Source organism: Paramisgurnus dabryanus, chromosome 12 (assembly GCF_030506205.2).
Source record: "Paramisgurnus dabryanus chromosome 12, PD_genome_1.1, whole genome shotgun sequence".
Taxonomy (NCBI): domain Eukaryota; kingdom Metazoa; phylum Chordata; class Actinopteri; order Cypriniformes; family Cobitidae; genus Paramisgurnus; species Paramisgurnus dabryanus.
In genome coordinates, this window is record NC_133348.1 from 26975144 (window position 1) to 26993890 (window position 18747).

Here is an 18747-nt window from a genome sequence, read left to right on the forward strand (position 1 = left end):
GCTCACAGCCCATTCCTTTACAAGCAGAGGTTGAGGTGGTTTATGACCTACACTGCAACCAAGGGGAGATCGAAATGTTTTGGCTTCACTTTTAAGGACGTGTAAGGCTGAGTAGACGACTAAGATAAAAATAATGCACAGCCAAATTGAGGAAAAGTATCCTTCAACGAATCACATTCAAATAACAGTAGAACTGTTAACATCTGGATATGCACCAACTAAGATAAATAGCCAGATCTCATCCAGAAAGTCTAGAAAGAACCAATGATCTATGAAAGAAATTTGTCAACTGATACACACTTTTGCTTAACCGTCAGCTAAATCAATCCCAGACATTTGGAAAACCAGAGATTAGCTCTCTAAAATCTTCTGGAGACCAAGAACCATATCCTCACCTCCTCAAAGAAAGCACACACAACCTCTCTCTCTCTCTCTCCACACAATATTGGGCCAAGTCTATGTTAACACTGCTGCCAAGATGATGGAAGCAAAGCGAGGCAATACAATCAATCACACAAGCAAATGACAAAAAAACGGTAGACCTAATTACACCAATTACTGTAATTACCATAAATAAAGACAGAAACATTCACAACCAGATAATTTCCTGCAAACCCATGACACGAAACACATAATAGGCCTATGTTGTTTCCTAGTGTTGTCTGTTACAGTCAGAAAAAAGTGCCAAATGTATCCTCATCAAATGCCGTATAAATTACACTTTATAGGACTGAAAGGCCAACCCTTATTGAAAGTGGAGAAAAGCTGTCTGACCTAATAAGTCGCTCAGGAAAAGAGAAAGAAAGAGATGAAAAAAGATGCTAGACAACATTTAATTCAGTGAATTAAGAAAGCAGCTACACAAACACCCCTTTTTGTGTATTATTACTCCAGAATAAAATTAGGGGAACATTCCCCTAACCTAAAGACAACGTTCTATTTACGAAAACGTTCCCAACTAACCAACAAGGGAATGTTCTTAAGAACGTTCTTAGAACCAAAAACTAACTTTCCCAGAACATTCTAGGAACCAAAAATGATTAGTTGGGTATGTGTTTTAGGTGATCTGAGTTTAATGGGGTACGAAACGGTTTGTAGCTGGATCACAAAAACAACTGACAACAATTGGACAACAACAAACAACGGGAATTAGACAATTGGATGACAACATGAGTGTCAACATCGCATTTATACCCCCTCAAAAAAAGTACAAAAGCTGTCACTGGGGCAGTACGTTTAAAAAGCTAGACCACTATAAAGACTGCTAATTCGAATCTTTAAAGGTGGCATAGAATGATTGAACGGGGTATTTATCCTTGTTCTGTGATGTGACATGTAGACAAATTTTTTTTTGTTTGGGTCTGTAATGCCTTAGAAGATTCCTAAAAACCTCTCTCAGATAGCTCTATTAGGGTGGGGGATTTTAAACAAGTGGTTTTGCACAAATTTGGCTCCCCCTACTGGCTTAACTTGCAATCTGATTACTGATTGGCTGACTTTGCTGCCACTCAAAAAATGTAGCCAATTATTTTAAAGTGGAGGGGCAGTGAGATGCCTGTGATGTCATAAGCATCAGATTGGGCTGTTTTCTGGCTGACATTTCTAAGGGGTTGTGTACACCAAAACTTTTACGGCCGCGGCCGGCGCATGTTTTCAATTGTTTCCAATGGAAGCTCGGCGTTTTTCAAATAAGCCAGCAGCTAGCGGGTTTTTTCCGCGCTGAAAACCGGCGCTCGGCGGTTTTTCCGCGCTCGGCGCTGAGCGTCGAAAGTTGAAAGAGATTCAACTTTGGGAGAAAAGCTCCGCTCGTCAATGTCAGTTCTCACACGGCCACCCAATCACAGTGGAGGAGGGGCGGGACATTACCACAGCAACCAACCGGCTCGCAGCTGAAGTATCACAGCTATCAAAGCGCTCAGCTAAAGAAAGCTGGCACTCAACTGAAAAAAAGCTGGCATTCGGCGTCCTCAAGGCGTTTTCAGCCGCGTTTAAAAGTTTTGGTGTGTCCAGCCCCTAAAAGAGGAATTTCTATGAGACTGAGATGTTTAGCATGTCTAGCACTTTTTGTATGTTTGTGAATGCGGTTAGACTTCCATTATTCAACAAAGAAAAGGTAAAAATGGTTTTTCATTCTCTGTCCCTTTTAAGGTACATACTGGTACCTCAAAGGTACATATCTGTAATTAAATTATACATATCAGCATTGTTAAATACATATCGACTCTCAAATAAGATCATAAACAGCAAGATTTTAATATAAAATTAGTTGTGTTCAACCGTAGAGAAGTCTTGATTTACGTCTAGAATGGCACAAGGACAAAACTTATGGATGATCTATTTCTTTCTGGTGATTTGCTGTTCATTTGTTGAAAAGAGTTTCTGGTGCTGTATTTTGCACCCTATAGAACTTTTGCGTGTTTGAAAACAGAGATGACGTTTTTTGTGGGCGGAGCCCAACTGGTGGCAGAAAGTGACAGCTCTGCAATAGCGGTGTGTTTTAGCGTTAAACTGTGATTTTTATGGATCCGGTGTTCTGTTTCCCCTATGTTTCTCTATAGTTTAATGTTTCTTATAGCGTTTTCACCACGTTATGTTTATTTTTTAGATAAATTACAAGTTTAAATGGCTTGGCTACTGATATGTGTGCATGTATGTAATGTATATGTATTGTTCTTTATTGGTAAATCAATTGTTTTTACAGTACGAATCACTACAGTACTTATAAGAGCAATACAATCATGTATTCTATATAATATCATTTATTAAATATTTTATTATTTTCCTGTTTTCTATTATTACTTCCTTATATTTATAGCCTACATGTTTGCTCTAAAACTATCATGTTTACATACAAATTAATTTGTATAGGCCTGTTTTTATATTAATAACACGTTACATCGTGTGTGTGTGTGTGTGTGTGTGTGTGTGTGTGTGTGTGTGTGTGTGTGTGTGTGTGTGTGTGTGTGTGTGTGTGCTATATTTATAAAGTATGTATATAAATAATAATTTTAGAACAAACAGGAAGACATAGGCTATGATATAAGGTAAAAAGAATTAATAGATAAACGAAAAAATTATGAAATATTTAATAAATGGTGATATTATTCAAATCTTTAATCCTTTTAAATAAATTATAACCTTAACGTAATGAAAAAGCTTTTAGAAACACATAAAGGGATCAGACTTCGACAGAACACCGGACATCTTCTCAAATTATTTTCTATTCTAATTATTAAACGATTTTCAAATGATTTCATCACTCCAGTCTGTCCGTTTAAGGGCTTATTGCAACCATAAACACTTACGATTATCTTCAAATGGTGTTTTCGACGATGGTATACTATAACAATGAAGGTCTTCTTTTTTTGGCATTCCTATTCTGACACTCAACAGCACAAAAAGACATTTTCTAGTGAGTTATCTTGCTCGTTTCACTTGTGTGTAATTCATTTCCACTGTTTTTCTGCCACCACATTGTGCTCGCACCTTGCAGTGACGTACCTGTGAAGTCTACTCGCAAAAGGTCTATTAGTGAAAACTGCAAGTTTTTTTATTTTGTGCACTATGCACAGCAGTTGTTCTGATAGATAGTCAATCCTTTATACATGTGTATGTTTGTGTGATGGTACGAGCTGAAACATGAAATAACTTTCAGTGCAGCTTTGTGCATCTACTGCCCTCTGCTGGAACACCCTATAACTGTCAGAGGAAAAAGAAAGAAAGCCTTTGCAATTTTGCATTACAATGGTAAACCATGCACCATCCGCATTTTTCATTACTTCACAAATCCCTCCCCTCCAACCACATGACTCCAGTCAAATACACACTTTCCACAATCCATTTAAAAATCAAATCCTGTTCTACGCTCTTTCTCATCTGGTTTTGTTTGCATGTACAACAGACTTATGGCTAGAAAACAGTTTATGGCCGGTGATATGGTAAAAGTATGTGTTCATACCTCAGGTTGGATGGCTTTGAACACTGGAGCGTCCATAAGAGTGATCTGACCCTGCAGAAGAAGAATGATGTAATTAGCACACAAATTATTCATAACATACTTATAACATTTTCCAGCATCATATCACAACATCACACGGTTAAAATAGTGTCGATGTTGTCACAACAGCATCATTTAAACCCCATCCAACATGAAAAATGTTTAGATACATTTGGGGTGTAACTGATCACATTAGCACAAAAGACTTTTAATTTGTGAAACATAGTTGTGTGAATAGTTAATAAAAAGATATAATATGTTTTAATGTATAGCACAAATTCATATATCTTGCCATTTACTTTGACATCTAATTACAAATTACAAATTTAAAATGACTACTTTATTGTAAACATCTGTATATAATGTGTGCGCATTTCTTGTGTAATGTTAATGAGTCAAAGACATGACGGTAATTATTTTGTGTCAGTATGGTTCAATTAAACGTAAAAGGGTTAAAATTTCAAAATAAATTTGCAGATTTATTTAAACAGTACATTCTATTTTTTGGGGACCAAGTCTAAAATATCTGGTTTTATTTCCAGGCATGAAAACGGGTCAGGGGTGAAAAAGGTGAGAAGGGCGCTCGAGGGGCGATGTGGCCTCTGATGGGGCCGTGAGATGGGAGGACCCCCCCAGAATAAATATTATGGGCTCATTAGGGAACATGCTGTAACTTAACTTATTTATTCTTCAGGCATGTGAATGGCCAAGGACAAAAAAGAAGGAAGGAACTCAACATCCCTCCACGTGCGCAGAAACAAAATTCCCACCATAACATACATGACCATTATTTCAATTATTTAATTCTGACGGACAATTTAGATTTAAAATGTAAACATTTGACTAATAAAAAAAAAACATATTTAATTAAATTGGTTGATAAATGTGGAAAGCTGTAACAAGTAGAATTCCCTTACTATTTTACATCTGCAATAATTTTATTTTGCCATAATCTGACCATCAGTCACAAGGCCATACAATTTTAAGTTGGTTTTGCAATAGGGTGGACCTGAAGGCCTACATCTAATTTAAAAAGACTTAATTTTACAATATAGTACTGGTTAAAAGAATTACATTATGGTTTTTGAGTCATGGGTTGAATAATTTTCAGATAAGCAAAAAAGTGATGTGGGAAAATAAAATAAGAACAAATCAAGACATTACAAGCATATAAAATAGAAAAGAACAAAGTTACAAATAAAGTAAGATCTAACAGTATTGATTAGGTAGAAAAACAGTATCAAATTAACATAACACTGTTTTCATACTTTAAATTAAATATAATTAATCTTTTTAAAGCTATAAAAGTGATTTTCCTTTTGTCTTTTGTAGTTTGATAAACATTATGACTCAAACATAAGCATTTCTTATGAGACAAACTGTCCCTTTAACAACGGAGAAGCTCTATACACTGACACATGATCAACTTCTCACTTATAATAAATGACTGTTTTTATGAGAATACTTGCAGAGACTGTGGTATTACAATAAAGTTTGTGCGTATATCTCCTGTCAAGCCCAAAAAAATATGCGTTTGCGTGATTTTTGAGTTTGTGCGCGTATGCGCACTGAAAACAGTTCACTTTAGCATCTTTGTCGCTCAAATAGTCTAAAATCGCTTAAATGTTACTGTAAACGGTAAACTTTCTTATTAACTGTATTAGTAACAGTATGTTCTTATTACAGCATTTCATGCAATATTTAGCAGTTTCACCATATTTACATTTAAGTACTTACAGCCGTAGTCTAGACTAGTAGACCAATGTGACTTACAAGCGAGGAGTACGTCCATAATTCGTTCCAATCCATTCCAACAAAAATCTTTTAGGTCACTTTGCAGTGTCAGTCTGTGTAGATGTGTTGTTTTAATTGATTGACGCATTAGAATTCTACAATGATAGTTTTACAGCGTTTTGTGTTGACTTTACGTGCCGAAGGCAGTTGCTCTACGCAGCTTCAACAAGCTTGTATGACGTAGAACACAGAAATGCGGATGACATCACAGTAGAGCGAGAGCCGTTCGAAAGCAGACTTTCTAATGGCTTCTCGATTCACTCTCGTGATACTTTGATGTCACCTGCCTGCCTGTCGGTTTTTGCAGCGCAGCATGAACTCAAACAAATCTAATGTCTGTGATACATGTTTGGATGACGGCGAAGGGCGTGTCTTCAAACAACGCGCGCATACCCCCCTCCCACCCAAAAAATGTTTTCTCATCGAATCTACATGATTCACGTGGGTCACCTTTTTTGGATTCAAAACGGCGAATTTCGCCGAAAGGTGAGGGATTTTCATGCCTGTATTTCATTTTGAAAGAATATTTGGGGGATAATTGCAAAAATGTCAATGTGGTTTAACCGGTCTGTGTCAGTTGGTGTAACTTTATTTTTGAAAATAAAAATATAAAATATATTCATAAAAAATGTGGAATAAAATATAATCATCTAATTTAGGGTAATAAGATTTTTTTACATACATTTTTACATAATTTGTCAATTGTTTTTTTTAAAACAGAGCTGTTTTCAGCATATATCAGGACAAATATAAAAAAACACATAAAAATGTACATGATTGAAATTATATAAAATTAATACAATTAATAAAATAAAAGTATATTTTAAAATGATTTTTTATGATGATTATGCTGACATGCCATTAAGGTGGATTAAATATTTTAATATTTCTCTCTATTTGGCGCAACTGGCGGTTACATCATTTGACATTTTCAGGTCCATTCAGTCTTAACTTTCATACAAAAGGTGCAAATGTAATTTTTTATTGCATAAATACACTATGTGCATTGAAATAAACCGTACTTTTTAAACAAGATTTTTGAATTTCTCATCTTGCCAAACCGTTTTTTGTCACTGACCCAAATACAGATACTGTAACTCATTTAATGTCGTCCCAATTAACCAAGCCCAGTTTAAGAACAATAAAGCTCAATAAAATGAAATCATCAACGCTCAGTGGAAATAATAAAACTACTTGAAAAGCCTCATTGAATTGTCTGTGTGTTCTAGCAAGTTTGTTCGGCACATAAATTAAATATGCCATGTTTGATTCGATATGGTGTCTGAGAGGCCTATAAATAATAAATCATGTTTTGCCCACTGCTCAATTGTCATACACAGGACATTTTCCACGTATGCACAGATGTCATATTTGCTGGAGTTTACTGTGAAGAGTGTTCATAAATAAAATACCATTTACCGGAGGCTCCTTGACTCAGACTGAAATATTGTACTCTATATAGGTTAATGGGTTGGCCCATAAATAAATAAAGGACAGAAAGAAATTCTGTACCCCAGATAAGGACACTTTCAGCCAGACGTGAGCAGAATGAGGTCAGCCCGTCGGGCCTGTTAGAGGTCAGCCGAACGCAAAGAGCTCCCCCTGGTGACATTGAGATGCATGGCCAGTATTAATTATACATTTCCATGCTTGTTTTTGGACATCTAACTATTCTGCCCACCAAACTGTACTCTACTACAATTTCCTTTGCTTATTCATAAAAATTCCTGGCTTGGTTTTAGAAACGAAAACAATAACTGATCCCAGAAAAAATCCCACTGTCAGAATCCTAAATTCAGAAACTCTATCGATGTGGCTAATGCTTGGGTTGTTTCCATGAGTAGTGCACACAAATATCCAAGTTACTGGCATATCCTCATAGCCATTAGGCTATAATCAAACATCACTCTGATTCCAGAAAATTGGCAGAAAGTTGCCAGAGTGCCTTCTGTGTAACGCAAGCACATCCCAGAATTGATCCCTTTAGTAGTATCACATCACGTAAAAACATCCTGTGTGAAAAAAAGGCAAACACAATGCCGTATAAGTGGAGTTTTGTAGTGAGGACATGAGTGTCTTCACAGTGACGTAGTTATTGTTCAGCTTTTGACACAAGTGGTTTTAAATGCAAATCAACATTCAAGCTGGACTGACGCAGAGATCAGGGAACACCTCTCTATCCGTGATGAAGCCGAGATTGTTTGCCAGCTTAATACAACAGTATGCATTGTGCAAGTTTATGATGGAATCAGAAGAAAATGCAATGAAATATAAATACATGGTATTATTGCAAAGCTTTCACAAGATGTACATTACCGATAATTCATGCCAATTGTGAAAAAACACCCCTGATGTCTCAGGAATTTCTAATTGGAAAAATGATAACTGCGTCAATTTGGACTATTTCAAGAAATGAATGCTCATAAAAAAAAACAAAAAACGACATCCATAGGCTTGAATATATAAAGCCAACTCAGATGGCATATACTTGTTCTGAGACCATAGGATAATTAGCTTAAAAGCAAGTATAAATCAGCAGGACTATGCAAATGTGTTCTTCAAGTTCAGGTGGGAGTTCTTCTGCTTGAAATTGAGGCCTTCATTTATCAGAAAGAGAAGAGTGATGGCTCATATTGCTTACTCAGATTCTGGTATATGTTTAATTTAAACTCTAGAGAGCATCAAAGCCTGCATGAATGAATGCCAACAGGCCATTTATTATTACTGAAGCACTGCTCGAGTATTTACTTCTCTCTGCTCGTGTCTCCTGTCCATCATCTCTATCATTCTTTATCTTGGTTTCAACCATTTTTACACCTGATATTAAGGGGGGGGGGGTAATGCTATTTCATGCATTCTGACTTATTAACTCTTTCCCCGCCATTGACGAGATATCTCGTCAATTAAGAGAAAACGCTTCCCCGCCAATGACGAGATTTTCCGTCTTTCCGCAATACCGCTATTATCCACCAGGTGGCGCCCTTCCGCAACTTTTTAAAACCGGAAGTATTGCCCTATGGCAAGCTGCTGCATGTCCGTGTCTGTTTTAAAGATCGCTCTGAATGGGATCTCTACGAAAAGTCTGTCTCAGTCTTATCTCTGCTTTTTGCTCAAAATGTGGTGTTTTTGCAGAAACCTACCCATATTCAAAAGCTGATTGCAAAAGAACCACTAAAGGTAGGATGAAATGGTTTTTTTTGTTTGAAAGCAGAGGGTCTGTTCTTTCATTTGGTATATTGTATGTTTATATATTTAAAGAAGAACATTTTCTGGAAGGCATTAAACTTTGGTGAAAATCATTAAAAAACGCTGGCTGGCAACTTTTTTTAAAAACACTGGCGGTGAAAGAGTTAAAGGGACAATAAGTAGGATTTACCCCCATCTAGTGGTAAAAATTGTATTTTGCATTCAAACGAATAGTGCTCTCTAGCGCCTCGCTTTTCCAAATGCATGTTGCAACTACGGTAGCCGTTATGTAATCACTGATCTCCTTGTCCGTTTCAGCTGGTTCACGTGTTTTGAATGAAAACGCGCTATGGAAACTCGTTGGTAGGCTAGTGCTTTTTGTCCCTCTTTGCTATTATAGTTTAACAAAATGGCGGAACGACATGAAAGCCTCCTTGGACTTACCCGTTCAATGTAAGTAAAGAGAAGAAATTCTAAGCTTACATAAAAAAGTTAGATCATTGGCAGAGGTCATTTGACACCAATAAGGACATATTTATGAATAAAGACATTGATTTTGATTAATAAAACACTTAAAACCCTACTTCCTGTCCCTAATAACACAGTTTAAGAGTTGTAACCCTCATGCTAAACATAAGCAAAGTGTCAAAAAAGCTGTTTTTCTGGGCCAAATTCATGCCTCCTTTTTCCTACAAGTTTCGGAAAGTTTTTTCAACGGGGGTATCGGTTACGACTGACTGACCCCATATTCCTTTTATGGGCCTTTATTCCTAGAAAAGCACACCTGCTCTTCACGTCTAGTGAGAGCAAAAATGCGCATTAGCATTGCTCCGCTGAGTAGAAGTCACCGGTATCACTGCACAGCACGCGACAACTATGTTATAGCAAGATGGTTTGACAAAAGAAGTGTTTTTGGATGTAAGGAGAAGAAAACCTTAATAAACGTTCCCTGTCTGAAGACAACAGTTTAATGCAGTTAGTTGTTCTTGGAAAGATACGAAATTACGAATGGTTTGTGTTTGTTCCCTGGGTGCATTTCGGAGAGGATTGCTTTACAAACAAGGCTCAGTTTGACACCAGATTTGCCACTTGTTTACAGCCGATGGAACGGTCCCAACTTTAAAAGTCGCTGTTTAGGAGTTGCAACCACAGGCGTTAGTAAATCAAAATCTCACTTGTTTTGTTTGCAATCCGCACATACGTGCATGTAATGTAAACAACACCAACAACAGCAAACATTTTCCGCCTTAGTTGGCATTGTACTGCACTTACGACATTTACACCTTTTAAACGGACAAATGCAAAAAAACACATCAAGATTTACACGTACGCATTTTTTATTAAAATATCCGATAAACAAACAAGGATTAATTACCAGATAGAGACGTCCTGCTTTAATTGTTGCTGCTGTTGTTCCTGTTGATCAATTACTGAATCAATATCCAGATCTGGATCATATGTGTAAGGCTATATCGGACGGTAAGCCATAGTTATTTAAAAAAGTTTTTATTTAAGTTTGATTTCCATCAATGTCATAGCTGTAAGATTAGTATCCAAAGGCGTACTCGTAACTCTCCGCCCACTAACACCTTAAAAGTGTTTCTCCGGAAAAAAACGGAATGGCCGTTCTGTCTTGTAATAATCTGACAACACGAAAGACTCTTTGGACATATGAAGGATGAAATACTACACTATAGGTAACCAAGATTAACATTAGAAGGCAGATGTTGCCAGTTACATTTGGTATAGAGCTGTTCAGGTTGTAACTCTAAAACCCAGAAGAGATTTATTGTTTAAGTCATGGGCTTTACATTATCAGAGATTAAAATAAGGTGTTTTTTTAAAACGTAGTTCATGCATAAAATAAATAATGCATGAACTATGAAGTATGCAACATACTTGTGTTCAAAATATAAAGCAAAATTAGGAAAAGTTATGCTTTTTGAAGAAAAACTCACTAGTGTACTGTAAATATAGCCTTTGTGCAATGCATGATAGATAGGCAGGCGAGTAGGCAGCTTCTATATGAAAATACCTGTATTACACAAAGAAATTTTACTTACTGCATATTCCTCGGGTGTGACCTTCAGCACGTCGAAGACCACAGCATCAAAACTCTTGAGCTCTGAAGGGCCCTTTTCACTGAGGGACTCTGAACTGCTGCTCCTCTGCAAAGAGAGACAATTTCATTTGCTATTACATAAAATGAGCTCTCTCTATATATAAGTTTAAAGAGTAACTCAACCCTAAACTAACTTTTTTTAGTTAATGATCTGTAAGAATGATGCTTATGCTGTTCATTGATTTTAGTAAGTTTTTTGACATTTGGATATAAAGTGTTTCAATACTACAATATATGGTGTAAAAATGTCTGAGTGCTGCCCTCTTCAGGTTGAACGGTGGCTACTGCAGTTAAATTTTCCTATTGGATGTTGGTACGAGCTTAGTTCGTCCCCTCTATCTCCGTTGGGATCTGCCCACTTTTCTTGCATTTTTCAAATATTGCCAGTGGGTGGAGTCAGGCTCTGACCAGGGGTTTAGTTATGCTTTAACAAAAATATGTGTGTGTGTGTACTGACCTCTGATGCTGGGGTCGTGAAGGTGGAGATGCTGGGCTGGCCATTGGGGACATCCATTATTACCAAACCATCAGACACTATGGCAGAGCTCACTCGTCATCTTCATCATCACCAGCTCGCCTTATTGGCCCTCTGCACAAACAGATAATTTGATTTTAGTTTGGTTAAAATATATTTTTAAGCTTATTTCTTAAAGGGAATAAATGTGCCACTCCAAAAGGCACTGAGCCTTTATTGAAACTCAAGTATATCAGGTATCAGTAGTATATGGTTTATTATTTTTCTAAAGGTGCTATTCATATTGACGTATTGCTATGTTCTGTGGATTTATAAAGGCTGTAAAAAGTCTTGAGCTATGCTTTAGAAATGCTTTCAGAAAGCTGATTTGTCTGGCTAAAGTTTTACTTTTATAAACAAAGGTGTGAGAGATCTACAGTTTGTGTCGGTTTCCAATGGGCATTATAGAAGTGCAGTTAACAAGAAATAGGTAATGGACATAACCTGTAGAATTACATGTTAAACACATTGTGCAATTTTGTATTATGCATGCATTGTATGTTTCCGACCACATTAAAGGGGACATTTCACAAGACATTTTTAAGATGTCAAATAAATCTTTAGCGTCCCCAGAGTACCCATGTGGAGGTCTAGCTCAAAATACCATATAGATAATTTATTATAGCATGTATGTTAAAATTGCCACTTTGTGCATGGGTTTCCACCTTAGTTAACTTCAAATTCAAGGACCTTTCAAGGACTTTTCAGGTCCAATACCCTCAAATTCAAGGACTAAATGTGGGGACACATTTCAAGTGAGAGCAAGGTTACATTGTGCTACCTTTTAAGATAAATTGTTACAGTTCCCTTTTGAGGGAACTCGCGCTGAGTCACTGCGGTGACACTTTGGAGACGCCTCCAGGGGTAAGTGCGTCTGAATGTGTATATCAAATTCAACCAATGGTGAGGCTCAACGACAAAGACAGGGTGACGCGGGAGCCAGGAAGTATATCGCTATCTAAAATACTGCCAAAGACGGCGTTACAGGGACGCTGGAAGTATGGCAAGGGAGACGCAGCGTCTTGTTCCCATCTCATGGAACAACAGTTACATACGTAACCCGAGACGTTTTCATGTGTCAAACACAACTATGCAAAAAGCATTTTGGTATGAATCAACATTCGCATACAGGAGAAATAAGCATTTAAAACTAACAATTTAGCACGTGTGCTTAAAAAGTCTAACATTTTTATGATATTATCCTACACTACAGAGGGAATAATATGGATTTTTTTCCCAGAAAACTTTTAGCAGATTCAAGCACTTTCAATGACCTGTATCCATGTATGTTTATTTTGTAAAACTTCCCAGGGCCTTCAATTTTTTTCAAGTATTCAAGGACCCGTGGGAACCCTGTTTGTAGGTGTGAGCAAAAATGTGCCATTTTGGGTGTGTCCTTTAAAATGCAAATGAGTTGATCTCTGCACTAAATGGCTGCGTTTACACTTGGCATTAACATGGGACCTGTATCCGGATGTTGTCCACATACACATTGAAAAGACAAGTGTAAACGCGTCTGTCATCGGAATGTTATCCGATCTGTGTGTCCTGATGCAGAGGTAGTCGAGGACGCTTTGTGATCGGATCTCATTGTAATGTAAACGCAATCCAGCCATCGTATCTGCATTTACAGGTCAACGTCACACAAAACCCCGCCCACTATCATCTCCTCTCACTGACAGCTGTCAAAAATAAAGGACGTTATGTCATGGAGCGCAGGTGAGAGACGCACAAATTCATATTTGTGGAGCAATGCTAGCTACGCTTAAAAGTATCTTGAAATAAATCGATATACAAAAGCATTTTAACACTGCTAACTGTATTTAAGTTATTCAGGCATATGTTATATGTTACAACTATTCATAGTGAGATTTAATATTTAATGGCAGAATTCAGGATCGTTATAATGTTTGAGTTTCCATGGCGACAAATCAACGTGAATGTTGTGCTTCTTTCTGGTCAATCGGCTGTTTCAAAACACGTACAAACCATAATAACATTAACCAAATACATTTAGTCAGTGTTGGTTTTATGCAAGGTTACTTATATGTGTTTGTAAATTACATTAATTCTTACGCACTATGAATAGGAAATTGTTAGCTCTTTTAATTAAATCATATTATTACCAGGAAACATAACTAAAAACAGTTTATGGTTAAAATAGAAATATACATATAAGTTCAGGCAGAGCCAAAAGCCCGTTATTAAGGCAGAATAAAACAGTGGAGTCGGTCATGTTTCACACGGATTTTGTTGTTGATTTAAAGCATGCGGGTGAAAGTCAAGTTCAGGTAAAGATAAACAGAACATTCATCCGCGGTGCGGACGCTATAAGGCTTTTAAAGATAAGGCTTTTAAAGCTAAAAAATATAACACTTAAAATGTGAACATCATGGTTGTTGGGGTTGCTAGTTATTCTCTGTTGTTGGCTTCTCAGTAGCACTGTACAATACGGGATTGCGGTTAGCGCGAAAACCCTAAATCATGTGGCTAAAGACAGCTGTACCCATTTTGATTGACAGCTATTCATCCAGCGCACCTCCCCGCACGGTATCCGATCACACATCCGGATACAGAAGCCACTTTGATGTGGACAAATGTAAACGCGCCGTGTCCTGATATACGGATGATCGGATCTGCGTGAACGGATCACCGAGATCGCATGTTAATGCAAAATGTAAACGCAGCCAATGGCAGTGCCGTGGTTGGATAGTGCAGATTAAGGGGCAGTATTATCCCCTTGTGACATCACAATGGAAGCTAAATTTCAATGACCTATTTTTTTTACCAAAGTTTACCAAAACTAAGTTACTGGGTTGATCTTTTTCACATTTTATAAGTTGAAACAAGCACTGGGGACTTAATTATAGCATTTAAACATGGAAAAAGATTTTTATGAAATGTCCTCTTTAAAGGGTTAGATAACCCCAGAAAAAAATTCACTAATGAGGCATTCTACTACGGCTGACCCAGGACGCCATCATATGCATGTGCTACATTTGTGAATATGACTTTAATGGTTCAATGCAGATTAAACCAGTGGTTCTCAAACTGGGGGCCCTGGGATAGTGCCAGGGGGGCCCAAATTTAATAAAATTTAATAAAATACATTAATTTATTATAAATTGTGTTTATTTAAACCTCAGATACTGTAAATAAGGCTTTAACCAACAGCAATACATTGTTTAACTTAATATGTTTTGTTTAATTCAAATGTTGAGTTTTGTAATGTTTTATGTCATAAATTTTCTTTGGGGGGGCCACGAAAGGATGCATCATACACAAGGGGGCCACACGCCAAAAAAGTTTGAGAACCAATGGACTAAACCACTGTAGTCACATAGACTATTTTAACAATGTCTTTACTGTGTTTCTTGGCCTTGAAAGTCGTGAAAATTTTTAATCCTACGGTAAACTATCTCTTTAACTGTGAGTCCACTATGTAATCTAACTCAACTCCCTTGATACACGGCTATTACGGCTCTTAATGTCTATCAGACTTTAAACACACACACACGCTGGAATCGATCTGATCATAGGTGTGCACCTAATCTATTGTTCTTTATAAACAGCGTAACTGTACACCACTGCTAGAAAACAACATGTGGACAACAGCAATGCCGGTAAACACTACGCAGCTGACCTCACGGTGCCTTTAACATTTGGTTACACGTGAAACAAATGAGCAGGTGTAGAACAGGTGCTACAGAGGCATTAGTATCTATGTGTGCACACTTTAGTGTTTGTAGTAACAGGTGCTATGAAGAAACGACAGACAAATCCAAAATCACAGCTCTTGTATGCGAAAAGCCATTTTACTTACTAAAGAGCTCCAAAACAATTGTTTGTATAGTCTGCAATACAGTTATAATATCCTTTGCAACTAACTTACCAGGCATTTGTCAAATAAGCATCGTGACAGGGTTGTTGTGTCCTCCCTGCTCTCGTCTGACTGAGTTTTTACTCCGAAACTTCAGCTGAACAAACCTGGTAAGAGAGACACAAAAAAAATGTTTTAAGTACACGACTATGGGCATTTTAGTCAGAAAAGCATAGAGTCACAGCATTCAGTATTGCGAGCCCATACGTGGCAGAATTTTGTTTCAATGAAGACACCACCAGGTGGCACTATGTATGTGGAGAAGAGGATAATAAACAGCAGCAGCTGTGTGAGTGTGTTTGAGTAAAAGGTTGTGACTGAAATTTCAGAGTTCAGCATTAGGTCATTGAAGAGGATTGTTCAGGACACGGCTATAGATACTAGACACCGCCCGCATGGCATTGCGCGACAGCCATGGTGATGCAAAACAGGACGTTATACATTTTCTACTTCATGTATATGAACATTTTTTTGAAAACATAAAGGAATAGAATAGAAATAGAAATCTTTATAGCCATTAAACACAATAATACAGGGAAATTGGGTGCAAACCTAAAGGTGCGGTACAACAATTTAGAAAAAGAATTTGCAATATAAACATAAGAAACACAATGACATAACATACAACCCATTGACAGATTTAATGAGTATTGCACATACAGTATGACACTTGCATTATATGCGTGCGGCCTCTACGCTAATAGGATTTTGTTTCTCTTTCACAGTTTCGTCCTCAAACCCGAAAACACTAACAGACCCAGTTTCTGCTAGCCTCTCATCATTATTATTCCCAACCAACAACACCAACCACTTCCCTTCAAAGAAAAACACCACAGTTTTTCAATATTTTACTATGTTCTTACCTCAACTTAGACAAATTAATACATACACATCTTTTTTCAATGCGTGCACTTAATCTTTGTACAGCATGTTGTGAATGTGTTAGCATTTAGCCTAGCCCCATTCATTCCTTAGGATCCAAACAGGGATGAATTTAGAAGCCACCAAACACTTCCATGTTTTCCCTATTTAAATGAGTAGTTACACTGATAAGTATGGTGGCACAAAATAAAATGTGTCGATTTTAAGCGGATAAAAAAATGAGAACTATATTGTATGGCGGAAGAGCACTAAAATCTGCTTAAAAAAAAAATCGCCATGTTCTTTATGCCACCAAGCTTACTGTCAAAAATGGTGGTGTTTTCCTATAGTTTCTAAAATGTCTAATTGGGGATGCACCGATTGATTGTTCAGCAACCAAAATTATTTGACCAAAAATAGCAAAAAAAAAAAAAACGGTTTTCGGCCAAAAATGTGAAAAGGCTGAATAAATTTTAACAAAAAAAAAAATAGGTATTTGATTTTTTTTATTAAATGTAAAGCTACTTTGGAACAATTTAAAAAAATGTGAAAAGCGCTATATAAATAACATTGAATTGAATCATGATTTTGTTAATTCTTGCACATTGAATTGTTTAGTTCAGCATCATGTGCATGAAGTTTAGCACAACATTTACTGCATATTAAGGGGAACAATCTTCTTCAGTCTATATACACTGAAGGCTGAACTGAAACCATTAGCCTCAGTGGGTCACAAACACAAAGAAATGTCACACACTTAAGTATTAAGAGAAGTAAAACAAGAAGTTTCAAGAAAAAAATTAAGCTTAAAACATTTATTAAAGTTCAACTATAAATGAAAACTGTAATTTGGTTCAAATGCAGATTATATCTTTCATTGCAAATTTATTCAGGCAGTTTTAGGATGTTCACTTTTAAATTATGTGTAGTAACTACAACAACAGCGATATACACAAGAAAGCAGAGGAGTAAATGTCTGCAGGGCACTTAAAATATATGACATAACTCGAGAGGAATTTATTTATTTAACACTTTTGGGTCACTTTGAAGGGTTTTCTGGTTACTATGGGGGAGTTGATGATGACTGATGTGGTAACCAAAGTACTAGTAACCAGAAAACACCAAACAACACTTTTACTTTTTTATATCTACAATTGGGTTCTGAAGATCAACTAAAGGGGGTTTAAGGGATTAAAGGGCATGAGAGTGAGTAAATAATGATGAAGTTATATAAAATATGCTCCAATGGTTTCTGTTTCCATGGCAACAAGAGTTAGAAAAGAAATGTCAAGACATTCAAGCTGTCTTACAAATAAGCCTCGGATTTCAAACTTAAAAAACAGAGTTTAGATGCAGCCTTCTTTAGACAAATCTTACATAACCACCGTTCCTTGTTTTCTTCTAACCCTGTAACCTAACATTAGTTACCAAAAAGTGTATAGTACACTACATCTATTATTACACGCAGAATTAGCACTGAAGTTGTTGAAACAAGTGAGACTTTGTGGCTTTGCAGCTGTTTGATCAATCTGTGGACAGCTGAACGTGACAGTAAAACACCTGCGAGTATCAACCGTCAACAGCTGACTCTGTCTGTGAATCTGTTACAAGATCTGATATGGAGTAACATCTCATGGACGACTGACAGTCAAGACTGTGTACGTTTTTAACCATTCCAAGCAGATTCCATTTACACAAGAATCCCTTTCCATGTATGTTTGTCTGTCTTGAGAGGGAATGTTTGCTTGGATGTGGAGTGCCTGAAAGTTTCACTGAAAAGATTAATCTGTGAGACTTCAGCAGGCTGTTGAAAGAGCTGGTGGCGAGACATTTAAATAGGCAGAGAGAAAGCTAAATGACAGGCAGAATGGAGCTCCGGATGAGAATGAGCGTAGGAGGTATTGCTGTCTTGTTGCAACGTGCCGAGGAAACAGTGTGTAACAGAGAACAGAGACACTAAGCCTGAAGGAATGAACAAGTGGTTGAACTACTCTGTTTTCCCACCTTCATATTGACATGCGCTTCCCCTCGACTCATAAAACAAGCTGATCCCATCTTTCATCTGCCTAAACAGAACCGAACAAAAAGGATTTATTCTTTCCCCTTTGTACCGAGAGTTCAGTTTGGTAATTACTTAGAATAAAATCTGAATAAAATATTCCTCATATTTTTTTTCTTATTTGCATATCAGATAGAATTTACATAATGCATTTTTTTAATTCCTTGAAAAATAATTAATGTTACTTTTACAGATTTGTTTTTTTCCAACCCCTTTTTACTGATCCTTCCCAAATTGACACACCTACATCTATGTTAGCCAGCTAGACAACTTGCTATCTTGTGATAATTTAACATCAGCAGAATTCACAGCGTTCAATACATTGCAGAAAACT

General features: G+C 36.9%; 1 protein-coding gene across 2 annotated transcripts in view; it reads right to left on the bottom strand.

The window, feature by feature from the left end:
• ralgps2 (Ral GEF with PH domain and SH3 binding motif 2) overlaps positions 1-18747 on the bottom strand; it is a 151957-nt gene that overhangs the window by 100974 nt on the left and 32236 nt on the right. For both annotated transcript variants that reach the window (XM_065257378.1, XM_065257377.1), the window contains exons 2-5: positions 15506-15600; positions 11557-11688; positions 11041-11145; positions 3959-4009 (exon numbers count right to left, since the gene is read on the bottom strand). In XM_065257378.1, coding sequence (XP_065113450.1) covers positions 3959-4009; positions 11041-11145; positions 11557-11613 — 213 coding nt within the window. In that variant the 5' untranslated portion in view covers positions 11614-11688; positions 15506-15600. The remainder of the gene's footprint in view (positions 1-3958; positions 4010-11040; positions 11146-11556; positions 11689-15505; positions 15601-18747) is intronic.